This window comes from Anoplophora glabripennis, unplaced genomic scaffold, assembly GCF_000390285.2.
Source record: "Anoplophora glabripennis isolate ALB-LARVAE unplaced genomic scaffold, Agla_2.0 scaffold208, whole genome shotgun sequence".
In the NCBI taxonomy this organism is placed as follows: domain Eukaryota; kingdom Metazoa; phylum Arthropoda; class Insecta; order Coleoptera; family Cerambycidae; genus Anoplophora; species Anoplophora glabripennis.
The window spans coordinates 694,358-714,315 of record NW_019416550.1 but is presented as its reverse complement, the minus strand read 5'-3'; the positions used below and the strand labels follow the sequence as shown (position 1 = coordinate 714,315).

Sequence of the window (19,958 nt, the reverse complement as noted above, 5' to 3'; positions counted from 1 at the left end):
ATAGCATGGTCACCGTTTTCCCCAGATCTAAATATTATTAAGATTTGTTAATTTGGTTAATGGAGGTTAACTAATGTTTAAACTTTAATAAATAATAATTATTGTCATAGTAACCATCATTTTTATTTATCAGGCTACTACGAAATATAAAATAATATTTTTAAAATGCTTGTAAACTAAACAAAAACGTATCCGATCTACAAGAAACAATGTTTGAAACTGCCTCAGCCACCATTTGCCAATGTTTGTCATAGAGCTTGTGGAACACCCTGTATAACTATAAGTGTATGTTTAGTTACTTTATCCTAGTCAATAGTTGTTACTTTAGAAGACGGTTTAATTTATTTTTGTATAAATAATAAATATTGGATAGAATATATTTTCAGTTTTTTTTCCAAAATATCTGAGATTGTCTGGTTATAGTCCAGCTATTAAGTTTTAAGATTGATTTTGTTGTGGTGAAGTGAGTGGCGCCATCTATGTGCGGTCTACGTAGTGGGAAGCCTTAAAATATCTGCGCTACTGGTTTCAGTATCCCCAAGTTTTTGTGGGTTGATTATACGACCCCTGTTTTTCAATAACTTAATAACGCACGTGGTTGATGTTTTTATAAAATAGATATTTTTTGGAAACTATTTTCCTCTGAAATATATTTTTGATGATAAACAGTTTTTAGTGGCTTGAATATCTCTCTAGATGAGAGTTATGGGTTTCAAGTTTATTAAACTGCACCTACTTGGAATCACGCCTTTTGAACTATAAGGGATGTTGTAAATAAGTCACCTCTACAATAGACTTAATATTTTATTTACAAGAGTATTTACATTCTTCTCTTTTAAAATTATGTTAGGTAAAACATAATTCAAATCCATTTTCTCCGGTTCACAAATCGCTCGGGAATGATCGTACGCCTTAAGTACATTTTTATATATTACAGATGAACACTAGTTTTATGCTGATGATAATTCTTGGTCCAGGATAGTGAATCATATTAATTCAATGAAGGTCTAAGGAAAATTTTTGCTTTTTACTTAAAAAAGTTAAAGAAAAACGAATTACTTAAAATAAGCCGCCGCACTTCTGATCTTGGCAACACATTGGCATTGGAAAATCACCAGTACAAGCAAAATGTGCGAGATGTTTCGATGTACTGACAATTTGAAAGGAATAAAATAACTTCTGAACTTCCGACGACACTTTGGATCGATTCTCAAAACATCTTGCACATTTGTGAAGTGACACCGACGGTTGAGCTCTTCTTTTATAAAATCATCATCCACCCTTCCATTACCAGCCGTACAGCACTTGCTCTCACTCACACACATATCTCATTTCTCGGAACCAATATTTAAAGTCCATTCCGTCGGAATTAGGACTGCTTGGGATGTGCCACGACGGTCGTCGGTGTGGTCTTGAAACACTGGAGGAGGAAAGCAGTGTAGATGAGGAAGGCGATGATGATGGCGAGAAGAGCGTACATGAACAGGTTGAGTTCAGGCTGTCGGAATCGGTTCTTCCTCAGCCACTCCAAGACATCGATTTCGGAATGTAGGTCTCCCCTGTAGATGCTGGGGAAACGGCGCCTGAAGTAGACTATCGCGGGGAGGTTGGTCACTCCCCATTTCCTCGCGTATCTGGGGTCGGCCATCTTCACGAAGGTGATGTCAAAGTTGTCGGTCTCGCTGTCGATGTTCTCTAATTTTTCCATGATGACCTTGCTTTCTTCGGAATTGACTTCATCTGGAACAGTTTAATCGAGAGAGTGATAAGCAATAAAGTGTTTATCTACTTCTGATATATTTTTCATTAAATGTTCTAAAGCAAAAACTTACAGAAAAACACAGTGACGTATTCGTTCTCCTCCAACAATTTCTCCAACATCTTTTTGTTGACTTCCTCAATTTCATTCTTGATTTCGAAGACGTCTTGCGACGTGAGCCAGTCCAGAACTCTGTCAGCTTGTGTTAGATCGCCATCGTACACCATGGGCTTCTTTTTTCGGAAATACATCAAGGCCGGTAAGGTGTGTAGCCCTTGTTCTGCGGCTGCCTCAGCGCTGCATATCTTCACGAAGTCGATGCCGAATAAGTCGGCTTCTCCGTCTATTTCCTCCAAGTTCTCCAGAATCTCTTCGCATTCGGGACAGTCTTCCTCGTCTTCAACAGATAAAATTGACTTCAAATTGATGAAACTTGAATTAATGGGAGGTATAATTAACTACTATAGACAAAAATTCACTGAACTGGTATTCAGGTCTATCAATGCTGAGCACGGAAAAAAGTTTTGACACCACCGAATATTTTGGAAATTGTATAATTTTATTGTTAATGTTACTTCTAACGAAGAAAGTATCACGATACGGAAAATACTGTTTCCTGATGGGACAGGGTATTCCATTTGAATTTAAAATGTTTTGTCGGTTTTAAGTTTTCAAAATATAACGTGAAAAATGGGACACTTAGTATAATTTTCTTTAGGTAATTTTGATAGGGGTGCATCTTATGTTTTTGTGTATTCCAAAATTCCAAAAAGCAAGAAGAACGAAGAAAGATATAAGGAAGGATAATTAATTTATTTCGTTGATAATGCAATAATATAATAGGGTGTTCCATTTAAAATAACGAAGTTGACAGCTACTTCCGGTATAACCTATGTTGATGGCATTATTTTCATTGAAGAGGACATATATGATAATCCCCGTAAACAAAATTTCAGAGTCATATTGTCTTTGGTTCCTCTGAAACGTCTAAAAGGTCATTTACCGTGAAGAACCCTGTATAAAGATACTTACAGAAGAAAACTGCTAGGAATGGAGATTCTTGCAAAAGTCTGATGAGCATCCTTTCATTGACGGATTCTATTTCATCAGCCAGCTCCCTGTTGTCATCATCTACCAGCCATTCTAAAACCGACTGTTCATTCTGCAAGTCCCCTTCAAAAAGCAGAGGGTTGCCGTTTCTAAAGTATACCAGGGCAGGGAATGTCTTGATGCTATATCTCTTAGCTAATTGCGGGTCCTGTATCCTCACTAAATGAATACCGTACACGTCACATTCGTCATCAATCTTCTCCAATTCTTCCAGAATCTGTTCACAGATGTGGCAGTTCTGTTTGTAAAAGTACACCGCTAGGTATTGGGTGTCTTCGACTAAATTTTCCAGCATCACCCTGGTTATTAGTTCGATCCTGTCTTCCGTTCGCTGTGTTATCAGCCATTGAAGCACTTCTTCCTCCTCTTCTATGTCTCCTTCAAAGACTCCTCCTACGCCCGTTTCGAAGTACATGAGCACCGGAAAGTCAGTAGCGCCGTACTGTTCGGCGATTCTCAAGTCTTGAGTCTTAACGAATTTGATGCCATGGCGCTCGCAGTCATCGTCTATGTTCTCTAGTTCTTCTAGGATTTGGTTGCATTGCTCGCACTCGTCACTGTCTGTAGGGAGAGGAAAATTAGAATAGAAGTTTTTTTTAACGGGAAGGTGAAAAAATTTGTTAGAGGAACTGTTTTGTTACTAATTTTCATGAGCAGTTAAAAAGTATAAAAAGATTTTTACCAAAACAAATTGCAGGACTAAGCAAAAATTGTTAGTCAATTGATTCAATATAAAGCCATAAAATTTGGTTAGTATATTCAAAAATAACTTTCTTTTCAAGTAAATAAGAAATGTGAGGATACAGCATACTTTAAAAACTAGTCAAAAAATAATTATAAACTGATTTGTACATCGAGTCCTGCTTCGTCAACTGGTGCCTGTACTATAGAAGGAATAATATAAGACACTCTATAGTAAAGTATAAGAATATGGGCAAGTGTTGTATAACTAAAGCTATTTTGGTCAGGTTCTGTAGTCTCAGATTCATTCAATACTGGTTTCATTTTTTTCTTTATATTTAAAAATCTTCGCGGTTATACGTTTTGTGATTGGTTACCACGTCTTCCGTTTAGATTCCTTGATATGTCGAGTGGCATATCTTCTTCAGAAGAAACTTTGGAATTGAGTTTTATCTAAACAGATGACGCAGCATCCAGCCCCAAGATCGTGTAACCTTTAGTAACAGTCACAAAAGTTTACAACAAACTTGAGTTGAGACTTATTTGTTGTCACCATATACTTTGATAATATTTTAGACTGACTTTACTGGTCTGTTATAAGTTATCTTCAGGGTGTGACTGCGATATTAACACAAACTTCCAGGACTCTGGATTCTTTCCACAAAATTAACAAAACACAAACCCTAAATTTAAACATGAGACTTGAAACGCAATGTTTGATCGATTACTGAAAATACATTGAAAATATAGGTTTCGAACTTGCTACTGTGGGGTGTATACAAGGTGTCCCACGGTGACGAGACATTAGACATGTTTCAGAGACTACTTCGATTTTAATTGTGAAAGTTTAGGCAAAAGTGTTTTCGAACATACTCTTCTCAACTAAAATAATGGCGTCCACCTGACGCTTCCGGTTATTTTAAATGGAACATCCTGTATATTATTGCAATTTTGGATTCTACGTCAATTTTTAGGTGATAAAGGTTTCCTTTTCTTAAAGTTAACCGTTTTTGATATATTTAATTTTTTTCAAAACAAATTGGAAAAGCTCTGCCTAATTCAAAAACATGTGTATTTTGCAAAAATAAGGTTAGACTGATAAAATTCATAGGGGACATAACTAAAACTCTAAGCTTCTCTGCCATAATTTCAAAATGACTTAATTTCATAAATGGTGGTAGAAATTTAATACCCAATTTAGTCAACTTTAAACCATCTTATCTTGTTTTTTTTTTTTAAATTGGAACACCCTGTATATTTTTGCGCAACCTGATGAACAATTTTGTTCTCTTTCGAATAGTATAATGGGTCTGTATACCTATCTCTAAAAAAGGGAAATGTTTATTCGTAAATAAAATGAACTCCACTGGATTTAGGTATAGGGAAACTTTAACAAAGTTACTCTTAATTTTAGTGGAGAATGCGAATACGTTACAAAAAAATAGGGGTTTCCATTTAAAAATTTCGAGTTTTCCACATTTTCTGAATTTCATATTCGATCTTTTTTTTTGACTACCCTGTATAAAAATTGGATAATTTTCATGTCAAATTCGATATATTAGGTTTTCCTCTACAAAATGTCCAAAATAAACTTATGTTTCCGGGAAAACTAAATTTTGCTGACAGTCTGCATCTGTCAATTCTCAAAATATCTCGCAAATAGTCAATCCTAAGTATGGAGTGTGCTATATGTTTTCAACTGCTCAATAGATGCTTTTTCCAAAAATGCAATAATATACAGGGGGTTCCATTCAAAATAAGAAAGTTACTATCGACTTCCGGTATAACCGGAAGTACGATGACCTTGAAAATATTTTAGCTTGGTAGTCTCCACGGTCCGCATCACACTATCACAATTTCAAACAAATCCATCATCAATCTCTCACATCGACACATGCCAATGTTGTCCCATTTTATTTTATCCGGAGAATCGACTTCTTTCTACAATATAGCTGTTCTACACTTTTCCGGTTGCAGAGATAGAACTTGTGACATCGATTCAAGTTCTGACGCCCTAAATCGTTCGGCCACCACCAATTTGCTAAAGAAAATTTTATGCGATGTTAAATAGTTTGGCAATCAGACACCTAATTTCTACATTAGTCGAAGTCATTCTAGAAATGTTACATGCTGTCAGCTGCTATAAAAAAATTAAACTGTAACAAGTTTCACAACCAATATAAGAATAATAGAGTCCTTAGCATTGTTTCTAGGAAAAATTTTACCCCATTTTATTTATTGAGATGAAGAAATTAGTCCTGAAGTTTGTGGTAACGTACGTATTACACCCTGTATATACCTACTAAATTTCTTGATATATCAACACAAAAGAAAATAAAGACCAATTTGTTTCTTCAGCATTGTGCACTTGCCGACATATTTTAGAACTACGGGGAAATAAGTACCGTTATCTCTACTATCGCCCTCTTCCTCCGAACTCTTCTTCTGGATCTTTCTCGGCCGCTGCTGCTCCATCTCACTGCACAAGTCGCACAGGGTCTTGTTCCCTGAACACACGCCGTGAGTTGTTAGCGTCGCAAAAGCGTGTTAAATTTAAGTCCAAGTTTCAAAGCCAAGGATAAATCAGATAGCATCTAGAATACAAAGCACCACCACATGTTGAGTCGACAGAATGTTTCCTTTATTAATTCATTGAAGGATTTATTAAAGTTAAATAACTTTACTGATTCATCCTTGGATCAGCAAAAATTTTACTTCAAGTTTCATGTCATAGCACTTACAGAAGTACACAGCCAAAGCTTCTTCGGTATCAATCAACGTGATCAATTCACTCCCTTCAGTCGCTTCGATGATATCCCCAGAGGGATCCTTTTGGGTCAGTAGCCACGAAAGGATTTGTTGCTCGTCGTAAAGATCTCCAGCATATATCACCGGCTCTTTCGAGCCAGACTTGAAGAACAGAATGGCGGGAAGGGCGAATACCCCCAGCTCTTTAGCCATCTGCTTGTCGTCGATCTTGACAAAGTTGATTCCAGCGGAATCGGCCTCGTCGTCGATGTGCTCCACCTCGGAAAGGACCCTAGGGCATTGTTTGCAGTCGCTGCTGTCTAAAACATTTAACTTAAAGAAAATTTTGTATGTGACATCATCGTAACACAAGTTGTTTTCCCTTTTACTGTATTTTCCCCATTGAATGTTAATATGCAAAACGTCAAAGAGGCGCAACGTTGTCATATTGCTCATACTCACATAAAAACACTGCCACGTAGTCAGACCTCTGCCTGATCTTCTCAAACATTTTTCTGTTAACCCTCTCTATGTGATCGGTTAGTTCCATATTTTCCGGATCTGTCAACCAATCCAGGACCTCTTCTTCATCGTCTATGTCTCCATCGTAGTTAATGGGTTTACCTTTCCGGAAATAAGTAATTCCAGGTGGATCCCTCCAACCGTACTTCTTCGCCATCAGTCTGTCTTTCATTTTCACGATCTTTATTCCGTATTCTGCTGCCTCATCGTCGATTAGTTCTATATGTCGCAGAATCCGGGGACTGTCAGGATCCTCTTCTTTATCTATAGCAATAATGTATCATCAATTCCACAAGATTTCATTGTTACTGTTATTTACAAGGTGAAAACAAATGTAATCTATCTTAGTCCTAAAATGATTCATTTGAGAGTTATGGGGTGTTCAACTCAAGACTCGATTAATCTCATTCAAATCACTTTCAAACATTTCAATTCCTTACATCAATGCGGTTTTGAAAATATTTTTGCAGCGTAAGGATCTTATAAGGAAAAATACTGACTGCTTTCACTTAAAATTGCTAGACTTTGAGTAAAAAGGGAGGATTCGATTTGCTGCTTTGGAAAAAATAGAAGCTGAAGATACCTAAGATGATTCTAAAAGAACTCTTGTAGTTTAGAAGGATATTACAACTTTTACAAATAGTTTTTATTAAATAAGTTAAAACAGCAACGCAATAGTAACAAAAAACCTCTCATTTTATTCAAAATCTAGCAGTGTTAAAGATGGACATATAATATTGAACTATTTTAATACGCTAATTGTTGTATGACTGCTGTTTTTTTGGAACAACTGATGAGTTTCTGCCTCTAACATTTTAACAAATATTTTTTTGAGGCCTACATCTCTTGTTGGATTTCCTTCAAATCCTCAGAAACACCTCAGTTTGAGTAGGTATTATTTTGTGCACGTTAAAAAAAATTAAACTAAAAATACTAAATCCACAAATTTTGTCCACCTAGATAAAATAATCTACCTATATAATGTGCAATACTGGGGACATAAACTTACAAAACACCACCGCCAGAAATTCCTTGGTGTCAATGTAGTTGAACAGCTTCTCCCTGTTTATTTCTTCTATGCTTTGGTCATTTTTCTGGTCTGTCATCCAGTCCAAAACCTCGCCCTCATCGAGAAGGTTACCTGAGGAAAAACTGATAGAGCGAATTGTAAAGGAACCAATTGAAAATATTTTATTACGTACAAAAGTTTTGGAATGGCAAGAGACAGAAATCAACTTACCAGTCAGTGTCGTTTACGAAGAACAGGTGTTCTTTTTTCATTCTTGCGATTTTTTTTAAAGTGGGTAGTCTATAACGAACTATTTAAATACGTTATTGAAGTTGGCTCGTTATCGGGTTTTAACACTCAGTCACCAGTAGGTGGTAAACGTCCAATATTTCTTTGAAGCAAGTTACTTTTACGTAAAATTATGATGCGGAAGCCTGGAATATATCATCCTAACAAACAATTGTAGGCAGAACGTCGTAATACGTGTTTGTAAGTGACAATGCGTTGCCAAGTGTTATTCATCACTGCCCAGTTGTGATGTAGGCAATGATCAGAAATAAGTAAAATGCGTTTTTCAGTTTGAAAATGATGCTGTCGCGGGTGGATGCTAATTTGAGCGGAAAGCATTGAAATCGCAACGGAAGCAACTTGCGTTCATTGTGGCAAATGTGCAAGTTTTTTAATGAGTAAGTATAAAACTAACAGAAAACACATATAACAATAATATTAATGATTATGTGGCATGGTTAATTTATTGTTTTTGGGTGGATTTTTAATGAAAAGCACCTATGTACAGGGTGATTCACTCTAGTTTGACCTCGCCATTAACTTTTTTGTTTTTAGATTAAAAAAATGAGAAATATAAAAGTTGCACAAACAACTGAAGTCCAAATAAAATGGCCGCGAATGTTAACTTTGTTAATTTAAATGGAACACCCTGTATATTTTTACATATTTGGATAGAACGTTCCCTGTCGAGCATAGTTATAGCGGGTTGGTTGGGTCCATCTCTAATAATAAGCGAGATACTATAAAAAAGCAAAAAGAAGTAGGTTTTTGTTAAGAAAATAAGATATCTTGTAATTGTTAGAACCCTCTCAAGCATTTCTGCGTTGTTTCCCATTATATAAGGATTTACAGATTTAGTTGTAATATATTTTGACATATCTGACATTGATACGGTCCAAAATGCGTATAATTATTTTAACTAAATCTCACTAATTAGGCCGTCATAAGCCTAATTAGTAATTACTCATGGACAATGTTATATGGTTGGTTGTGATAGTGATAGGTAATGTCATGACAACATTATTATTGTTTGACATTTTGTAATATTATTTCAGAAATAGAAAATTGAAATATAGGAATTAAAATAGAGTATGGAGATGAACAACAATAATTTATAGTATTACAATTACAATTTTACAGCTAACAACTATATAATATTTAAATTACAAATATTTCTCAAATTGCCTACATTATTTAAAACACTAAGCTCATATCTTATTATTAATTATTTACTCAATTCAAATTATTATTATTGTTTAACTCATAAATAGTTTCTCTAATTTTATTTCTAATCATTTGTACGCACTTATTAAAATTATTATTAACTTTGTTCTTTAAAAATGCCCACAAAAATGTATTTGAGAGTGTTAAATCGGGACTGTCACTGTCACGCCAACCATATAACATTGTCCATGAGTAACCTCTCATGGCCTGATAAGTGAGATTTAGTTAAAATACCTATACGCATTTTGGTCAGTATATGTCAAAATATGTCAATTAAATCTGTAAATTCTTACTTACTTGAAAATAAGGCAGAAATGCCTGAAAGAGGTCTAACAATTACAAGATATCTTATTTTCTTAATAAAAAATCTTTTCGTTTTTTAATAGTATCTTGCTTATTGTAACAGATGGACCCAACAAACCCTATATGTCGGTGCTGGACAAGTAACGTTCTATCCAAATATGTGAAAATATATATCCATTTAAATTAATAAAGTTAACACCCTCCGCCATTTTGTTTGGACTTCATTCGTTTGTCTATTATCATTTTCGAAAACTTCATAAAAAAATCCTGTAACTTTTGTATTTCACATTATCTTATAATTCTAAAATCAAAAAAGTTAATAGTGTGTTTTCAGTGTGTTTTTCTTTGAAAACCTAATCTAGTATACAAGGTGTTTTAGAAAACATGGGCCAACGCTCGGGGGCAGATTTCTAATCTAAAATCAACATGGGTCCGATTTCGCTCCGTTCCTTAGTTACAAGTTTTAAAATAAAATTTGTTTTTTCCAAAAATCTAGATTTCCACTTGAGGGAATTAAATGAAACGACAACTAACTATTTACAAACAAATACACATTCCTAGGTACTATTATGTTGAACATGAATTACAGGCCGGAAAACGAAAAAATAGTAAGTCAAGTTTTGATCAAAATTGAGCTAGAATTTAACCCTTGTAATTATAAATTAGAAATCTCAAAGGAGAATCAATTTTTTCTTCGATTAAATCCAAGGGCTTGCAAGTAAGTCGGGTACTGTAATTCATGTTCAACATAAAAACACCTAGAAATGTGTATTCCGTCGTATATAGTTAGTTGTCCAAATTTTATTTAATTCCCTCAAGTGGAAATCTAGATTTCTGGAAAAAACTAATTTTATTTTAAAACATTGACACTCTGTAACTAAGGAACGAAGCGAAATCGGACTCATGTTAATATGAAAAAATAATCTTGTTTTTAGGTTAGGAATCTGCCCCCGAGCGGTGGCCCATGTTTTCCGAAACACCCTGTGTAATATTGAAATACTAAAGACAATTATTTAAATTAACGTCAAATATGATCTATATTTTTGACCAATTGCTATTAAAATATGTACTGTACTTTGATTTTTGGGAGATCCAGTTGATTCAACAAGATTTTTATAAAATTAAATTCCAGAACTCACTGGGTAACAATTTGGAGATTTCTAAGATGCGTTCTTTGACACTTTCCATTTCTTTTCCGAAAATAAACCATACACTCGGAACAATGCAATCCACGTCACTTCATTTTAACACTGTTTTTGTATCTTGCTTTATCTTGTCACAATTTTTCTTATTTCAGGTAGATTTAGACTTCTACCAATTAAAATAGAATTTTCTCGAAGTTTTCATGGAGAATTAATCTTTATTATTATTTCTTTCATAAGATGCCGTTTGGATATCTTCTAGAGAAGCTAGCAGCCCGCCATGAAAATCCTTTATTAGATAATCTTCCGAAGAGGCAACTACTTCAATAGAATTCTAGTTGAATATTAACTTTATTTAAATTTCTGTTCGTTATAGACTCCTCCTTTCCATGGTTGGACCACTTCAGCTGACGTAAGGCTAGCTTTTGTGTAAACTATATAATAAACAGTAATAGAAAACAATTTATTTGTATTTCCAACATTTTACAAGTGTGGTGTTTATGTACATGCGAGGTGTGCGGCAGTGTTTGTAGCGCTGACACCGACAGTTATCAACAAGTACACCCCCGAATGCAACTAGATCTTTTGGACTGTTAAGATGGTAAGATACAAAGCAAACACGTAGAGCCATTCAATCTCGGTGGATTCAGGGTTGTTCAGTTCTATTTGGTAGTAGATACAGTCGTCAAAATGCTACACTTTCAACAATTTAACAATATAATCAATAACAATATTTACATAGCTACTAAGTACTTAAATAGAAAAGCTATAATGTTTAAGTAGTTGAGCGAGAAGGGGCAAGTACCCACTATAGAGGTGAAGTAAATAAAAACAGTTCAAACTCAACTAAGGTGCCTGGGTAGATGCTCCTTCAGGAGGACCACTAATGTTATATCGCATCGGTACCGCAAGCTTGTCCGGCCTGGATCATGCTTTTGTTAAGAATCCGCAAGGTTAGTAGCTTGTGTTCCTTTTGAAGGATGTGTGGTTTAGTTCACAATCAGACAAGTCTTGCGGTACGGAGTTAATGAAACATTCGCAGTGGCAAAACAAACAAATATATCATGTGGTTGAAAAGGTGACAATGATATTAACTATTTCTTAACGCTGCTATAGGTATATGAACTTATAGAAAAAGTCACTCGAAAGCCATTAAAACAGCAGAATATTATAGTAGTTGTGGGGTCAAAGTCGAATTAGAGATGGATTGCCTGAGATCACAATACAATCCTCACCATTGCGTTCACGCTTCACCATGGAAAATTTGACGATTAGTGTCCATTACCTACCACCACCAGATATATTTACCGGTGCCGAAAAATCCTTTCTTTCCCTTGCCCTTCTCTCCCTTCGCAGGCGGGGCCTTCTCTTTACCGTTTTTAACATCTTTGCTACCCGGCCTAGGCGGGAGGGGGTGGTTGGCCTTGGAGACGGTCTTCATGGGCGCAGGGACCGGTTTGTCGATCTTTTTCACTGCCTTGGTCGACGATGGCTTGGCGGTGACCAGCTTGATCTTGGGCTGGAACTTGGCGACCTTGCTTCCTCCGGCCGGCTTGGGGCAGCATTGGTAGGGCTCGAACGCGGGGTTAGGGAGCTGGCCCTTGCCGCCCATCCCGATGTAGAAGCAGCCATCTCCTGCAGCAGGAATACATAATGTCAGAATTCACTCATAAATGTGATCACAGATAGAGAGAAGGAAAGAGTTGTATATATTAAGAGCGTTTAGCTGTTAGTAAGTATATTAAGTGGTGATACAGAGGAGTGAGAGTCTGACACTATGCCCTGCATGCAGCGAGGAGGGGGAGACATGCACAGACAAGGACGAGGACGCCCACTCCAAGAAGCAACGACTACATCGTCCAGGACTGCCGGACTCTCGGTCTGCCACAATATGATCTACGTGCTATGGGGTGAGGCGCTTGGTATACCAGATTACTTTTAACATATCGAGACGGTTCGTTATTATATGGCTAGACATGTCCCAAAAACAAAATTAAAACGTATCATATGTAATTGCTAAAAAATAAACAAAGATATCTACTGGTCGATACCGCTGGTTTAAAAACTGGTACCAAGTTGGCAATATGGTTAACCGAGAGATATACGATTTCGACTGATCGTGAGATACATTTACGTTTACAGATGTTTCTCAACAAGTAGTACGGAGCACACTGTAAATGTGTGAAATTTGGAAGTTAAATTATTTTTTAGAAAAAGTAATGACACATAGTTTAACCAACCTATAGCTATTTTGAATCTCTTTTGAATTTCGCGCAATGTTAAGATTATCCTATAAGAAAAAAAATGTTTGTAGTAAGTCCTGTAATATATATTTCCACCATTTCACTTGTTATTTTCAACATTTCACTTGTTATTTGATTAGGTATATATACAGGATGTTTACGAACTTGATGATTTATTTTTAATAGGAGATATATCTTAACTAAAGAAGCCGACTGTTAAAAAAATTATTTTAGTAAAAATTGCTAAGAAATGGTATATGAAATTGTTGTTTTACAAAAAAAAATATTTCATCATGGGTTGGAAATGCTATTTTGTCGACTCATGTAAAATATAATACGTAATTTTATGTTTAATTCAAATCAAAATGAATATAACAATTTTCATTTAATTTCCATATTTGTATTCTATTCAAACTGCCAATGTTACACACAGGGTGTGGCGAGTATAATCTATAAAAATTAAACTACAGCTTCCTGATGATATTTGTAATAGAAAAGTCGTATACGAAAAAGTTCTATCTTCGCGTTTTTTTTTTTGTAAATTAAAGTTCATTTATTCAACGAAAATGAAGTCCGACCCTGTATTAAAAACTGGAAATGTTTTTATGCGACCCGAGATGCATTCTTATAATTTATGGTATAATCTAATACTAGTAATACTAAAAGAAGGTTAGGTTACATTGTCAAAAAATGTGTGCAGTCAACTGATTTTGTATTTGTTTTGAATTCATTATTCACTTAATTATTAAATATTAAGCATCGTCCATCGACCCATCAGTGTTAAAAAAGTGAAAGATTTCACAGAAAAGTTTTTATTTTGTAATTCCACGATAGTGACAGTGTAATTTTTATAAAGAAGTAAAAAATAAGAATAGCGTGCCGATTACATTAAAAACGAGATTCTTATTTCTTACTTTACTTAATTTTTTATTTTATGCACAAACTAGTTTTACAATGAACCAAGAAAACAATGCATTTACTATTTCCGAACGTGTCGATATGGTGTTGGTATATGGTGCGTCCGGAGAAAATGCGCTCGCGGCGACTAGGTTCTACCGGGAAGATGGCTACAACGTCACCCCCATGTGCAAATACAATCCTACAGTGCGTTCAGCGGCTGCGAGATACGGGAAGTGTTATTCCTCAAGGAGAAGGACGTGGTCAGCAAGTGAACCTTAATGTTGAAGATGCAGTGTTGGAAAATCTTGATATGGGCCAATATGGGCGAAAATCCTCACGCGATTAGGGAAACTCATTTTCAACAACGGTTCTCAGTAAATGTTTGGGATGGCATAAAAGGCGATGTACTTGTGGGTCCCCATTTCTTTGAATGACGTCTAAATGGACCAACATATGCTGACTTTTTGGAGAACCGGTTGCCTGAATTATTGGACGATGTGGCATTACAAGTTCGAGCACGCATGTTTTATCTTCAAGATGGGATTCCTACACACAGTATTCGAGAAGTAACGACACTTTTGAATGAAATGTTTCCTCAGCGCTTTGGTCCTGTGCCGTCGCCACCTCGGTCACCCGATCTAACTCCAATAGACTTTTATCTTTGGAGTCACTTGAAGTCATTGGTTTACAATACTCCAATTGCTACGGTGGAAGAATTGCGAAACTGTATACTTGACGCTGCCGACACAATTAGGGGAATACCTGGAATTTGGGAAAATATTCGCCAAAATAGGGTGCATCGGTGCCATGCTTGTATCCGCGCTAATGGGGATCAATTTCAACATTTTCTCTAGAAATGGTAAGTTTTATTTCATTTTGTTCCATATTTTAATGGAGTTTGTTTAGTGCACGCAGTTGGCAACTATCCTGATGCTTATGTGGTTTTGTTTGCGAACTCTTGCAGTAACAACAATGCATTTAAAAAAGTAATTACTAATTACTATTAATTACTATAATAAGAAAAATATCAGTTTTTTTTAAACATCTATTTTTCTTAGTTTGTACTTTTGCATTGAAAAATTCCCTAAAAATTGAGAAGTATCTTTCTATGTTTCAACGACGATTTGTTTACGCGGCTAGTCTACGAGTACAGCACGTAACTCATCGTACAGCACACGGACAGGACCGTTCCAGAGAAAATATTTTGATCCATAATTGAACTTTAATTTAAAAAAAAAGGAAAGGAAAAAATCGTTAGGAAGCTGTGGTTTAATTTTTATAGATTATACACGCCACGTCCTGCATAGAAGATTACATTTGTCAAGCAATATGTTGTCAACACATTTTAGTTGTTTTATGTATTTTTAAGGTAGGTATGTATAAAACATGTAGCCTTGACATTAAGTAAGAAGGTTTACACAAATTAAGTTAGTTTAATATTCTAATTAAGAAAATCATTAATTGTTCTTTTATTATCTAATATTGAATCCGAATGTACTATTTTCGACGTTGGTTATTTTTCCGCACCAAAAAATCTCTCGTGATTCGGTATTAATCTAGTTTGGGTAAAATTGTAGTGACAGAGCGTTATTTTCATTAGTGATTAGCGTTTTATTAAAATGGGACATAATTACGAAATGGTGGACATGTTATTAACGGTGAATGTAGACAAAATGCTACGTAGCAGAACGGAAATCCATAAATTATTTTCTAATTCTCCATACACCAAGTACTATGAGATTTATAACAATCGTTCCAAAAGTACGTGTCAAGTGAGAATACAATGTGTCATTCCATCTTGACTACAGCGGTTCTTAATATGTTACCACTTTTTCGTTACATAAGATCAGTATTTATTTACTACTTTTAATTTTTTTCACTATGTGGATTAATATAACAAGACAAAGGCATCATTAAAAATTAATTTTCAAGTTGATAAACACCTTATATATTGTGACTGACATAATTTCTAATTATTATAGAAAGAAATTGCATTTCCCTTTTATTATAACAATGGATGAAAACGATTCTCCGCATTTTCTGTATCTTAATACACCACAAGAAACAAAGAAGTTAGTACATAAATGAAAATTTGGAGGAATGTTTAATAAATATTAATAACAGTAAACTCTTAGAAACTAATTGGAATATACTGTAGAGGGATTTGCATATAATACTTATTCTAGTTCCCTTATCATTTTTGATCTTCCATTTAGAAAAAAGTGGTAAAAGCTAATTAGGGAATATCTTTACGTTCTCAAAGAAATATATTAAAAATAAATTGAATCTTGTATTTCGGTATTTTGAAACCACTCTATTTTTTTTTAAATAGAACATTCTGTATATTTACCGCTTTTTCGAATTGCCTCCTTTTCATAATTACATACATATCGCACATTTGCTTTGACAGTTTATACAATATAGATAAAGATCGACATGGAACTAGTATGATTTTCCACTATTAAAACTACCAAACAAATCTTTTAGAAAATGATACTATATTATAAAAGGGTGTGGAAATGTTTACAAATGCTGACTGAACTGGCTACCACTAATACAGTTAGACTTGGAACCCAAGGAGCTGAGAGAAGTGTCGGCAGGGAAGCTTTTGGAGTTTGTAAAGAGGACAAAACTACTTGTTGAATAGGACTGAGTAGTGGGATGCACAATAGGCCTGCTAATAAAGCCGCGGTACTATAGGACTTGATCAGAACCAACCGCTAGGAAAAGAAGATGAAGAAGATACTATAAAAGGTGTTTATATAATAATCTCATTGTTCTAGACAAAGAACATTTAAATAAGTTTTTCTCATTTTTATTAATTTCAATTATTGGATAGATATAATGTCATAGGATAAGACTATTATAAGAAATAATTTTATGATAGCAGTCCTGATTTGAATCCTGTCTAGTTCTTCCTATGAGGGATTTTGAAAGATGTAATAAACAAAGAACGAATAATAATTTATATGACAAAATATTGGACGAAGCTATCATTGAGATGGATATTGTTGAAGATATTATAAAACAACTTTCATAATAAAATATTCTTTCTTAAAACAGAAATGAAATATTGTTTTTTAAACTTATCATCAGAAAACTCACCACGCAGTGGGTTCATGACGATTCCAAAGCTAATGGTAATCTGACCATGTGCAGAATCACTAAATAAACCAAAATATAGTGCAAGGCAAATACATGACATGCACATATTATTGTCTCATTAGAAAAACAATACTTTGACTTATATCTTCCAATTGAAATATCAATAGTTTTTTATAATAAATATTTCCTTTAGATGACAAGAAAATCTACTAAAACTTTGGACTTTACTATTTTTTCCTATGTAGGAAGGCAAAAACCATAAGAATGGTAGAATGTTATGTGAATACCCCTGTATATAAATTATTAGAATTGGAAATTAATGTGCTTTTATTAAATAAAGTATGAATTATAATGTTACTAATTTTTCATTTCTTATACCATTGCCGAGTCTAATGTGATTACAGATTGTTACTTTATAAGAATTATGAAATGTTAGTACATTATTTAAGTACGACTGTAAAAAAGTTAAATATTTGAAGAAGAATAAAACGTAATGTTGTTTTACCGGGTTCTATTTAAAAAAAATATTTTCTAATTTAGAATAAGGGAAAGCTGATACACTGATCAATAATATGAATCTTTTTATCTGATTTCCCGATCTTGCAAATTAATTAAAATCATCTCGACGTAGTTAAAAAGTAATTTAATATTACCCAGAGCGCCGTTCTTTGGACCAACCCTGTACTCCTCCATTTTTACCTGAAACGAATCCCCCAATCAACTCATCAAAACTCTGTAATCCGCCGCGTGCTGCTGGGCTGTTAGCGCCGTCGTCGTCGTCGTCGTCATCATCTTCGTCGCTGTCGTCGTCATCTTCGTCCGAGTCGTCATCACCTAAGAAATTACAGCAACATGCAGCCTCACATGCATACACACCTCGCATTTAGCATTAAAAGCCAATTCTGGCAAAAAGACTTTAATGATCTAGACACAAGTGGTCTGACAGAAAATATTACATATAAAGTTAAGTGTTATAAGAATAAAATCGAAATACCCTTACTTTTCTGATCTACTAGCCATTCCAACACTTTGTCCTCGTTTTTTAGGTTGCCTATAACATTTAATTTTTCGATTAATTTTATCTTTCGCAACATACTTACTTGCGACGATTCCTGCCGAGAAAATTGAAAAAAAAAGAAAGAAAACCAATCCCAAATCATAGCTTACCATCATACATGATAGGAACACCGGTTTCGTAATACACCAGAGCCGGGAAGCTGAAGATCCCGATTTCGGAGGCCAGTTTGGCGTCTTTGGACTTGACAAATTGGATACCGTGTTTGTCTGTGTCGTCGTCGATGGTCTCGAGTTCCTCCAGGATTTCATCGCATTCTTCACAGTTGTCGGTATAGAAAAGTACCGCTAAATGGTCCACATCGTTTATGAGAACCTAAAAAATGCACAGTGACTTTATAAAAACTAACACTGTATGTTAACGATGGCACCTGTAAAGTCTTTCTATCAACGCTTTCAATTACATCGGGATCAGAATCGCGTAACTGTAAAATCCAATCCAAGATCGCCTCTTCGTGCATCATATCTCCAGTATAAATCTCCCTGAATCTGTTTCTGTAAAACGCCACGGTTGGCAAAGAAGGAAGGTCGTATTCCTTTTGGATACCTTCGTCGGAAATTTTGACAAAATCTATATCTTTATCTTCACATTCGTCGTCAATGTTTTCAAGTTCTAGCAGGATCTTTTGTGACCTTTTGTCTCCTTCTTTGTCTGAAAAAGGTTTTAATTTAATTTAATTTTAGTGTTTAGCGATCTGCTACTTACAAAAATAGACAACTACGTGTTCATTTTCGCTTAGGATTTTGTCCAACATCTTGGTGTTCACCTCTTCTATGCGGTCGGGAATTTCTAAAGTATTTTCATCCGTAAGCCAAGCGAGTACTTCATCTTCATCTTCGATGTCTCCAGTGTATACTAAAGGTTCTTTATTCCTGAAGAATACTAATTTCGGAAAGCTTTTGATTCCGTATTTCTTAGCCATAACTAAATCCTCTGTTGTAACAAAGATTATACCGCTTTCATCCAGTTCATCATCTATATTTTCCAGTTCGTCAAGGATTTTGTCGCATTTTTCTCCTTCCTCGCAATTGCCACTGAAATAAACGACAACATACTCATGTTCTTGTATGAGATCGTCAAGGATCTCATCGGTTACTTCTTCAATAGTTGCTGTCTCCTTTTGTTCAATCAACCATTTTAAAACTTCGTCTTCATTCATCAGATCGCCTTCATAAATGGAGGGTATTTTGTCCTCGAAATACACCAGGGTTGGCAGGTGGTCAATACCATATTCTTTCGCTTCGGCATCATTGTCAATCCTGACAATAACGATGCCTTCTTTTTCCAAGTCATCATCGATATTTTCAAGTTCGTTCAGAACTCTGATGTCCTGTTTGTCATCCTTGTCATCTAAAAGTAACATTTTTACTATCAAGTGAAGTAAATTAAATAAGTGTATTTACTGGTTTTCATTAAAAATATCGGAAGAATTCCAATTAATATTTTTAATGAAAATCAGTCAACATTATACTTACAGAACAGCACAGCCAAATACTGTTGCGAGTCTATTAGTAGATCCATCATTTCATCTGTGATGTCTGGGATTTCGCTATGCCTTTTTTGGTGCAACAGCCACCCTAAGAGTTCTTCTTCTTTCATTAAATCACCTTCGTACAAATGGGGGATCTTCTTCTCGAAAAATACAAGACTTGGTATGACGTCTATTCCATATTCTTTAGCTTCTTCATCATTATCGATCTTCACAAACACGATGTTGTTCTGGTCACATTCGTCATCGATGTTTTCCAGTTCCACCAGAACCTTTTGACTCTTCTTTTGGTCTCTGTCATCTGAAGTAAATAATGAAGATAAAAATTAATAAATCTTTATTAAATTTAAGTATAAAATT

The 19,958-nt window shown here is 35.0% G+C and overlaps 1 protein-coding gene across 4 annotated transcripts in view; it reads right to left on the bottom strand.

Annotated features, from left to right (window-relative positions):
* Positions 1 to 792: 792 nt before the first annotated feature.
* The window catches only part of LOC108908653, a 54,128-nt gene continuing 34,962 nt past the window's right edge, over positions 793 to 19,958 (bottom strand). For 2 of the 4 annotated variants that reach the window (XM_018712760.2, XM_018712759.1), the window contains 11 exons: positions 19,585 to 19,899; positions 18,815 to 19,459; positions 18,480 to 18,760; positions 18,202 to 18,424; positions 7,830 to 7,961; positions 6,761 to 7,084; positions 6,292 to 6,618; positions 5,956 to 6,057; positions 2,792 to 3,430; positions 1,833 to 2,156; positions 793 to 1,740 (listed from right to left, as the gene is read on the bottom strand). In XM_018712760.2, the coding sequence (XP_018568276.1) occupies positions 1,370 to 1,740; positions 1,833 to 2,156; positions 2,792 to 3,430; positions 5,956 to 6,057; positions 6,292 to 6,618; positions 6,761 to 7,084; positions 7,830 to 7,961; positions 18,202 to 18,424; positions 18,480 to 18,760; positions 18,815 to 19,459; positions 19,585 to 19,899 (3,683 nt within the window). In that variant the 3' untranslated portion in view covers positions 793 to 1,369. The remainder of the gene's footprint in view (positions 1,741 to 1,832; positions 2,157 to 2,791; positions 3,431 to 5,955; positions 6,058 to 6,291; positions 6,619 to 6,760; positions 7,085 to 7,829; positions 7,962 to 18,201; positions 18,425 to 18,479; positions 18,761 to 18,814; positions 19,460 to 19,584; positions 19,900 to 19,958) is intronic. The other 2 variants (XM_018712762.2, XM_018712761.1) reach the window with 2 other exon arrangements.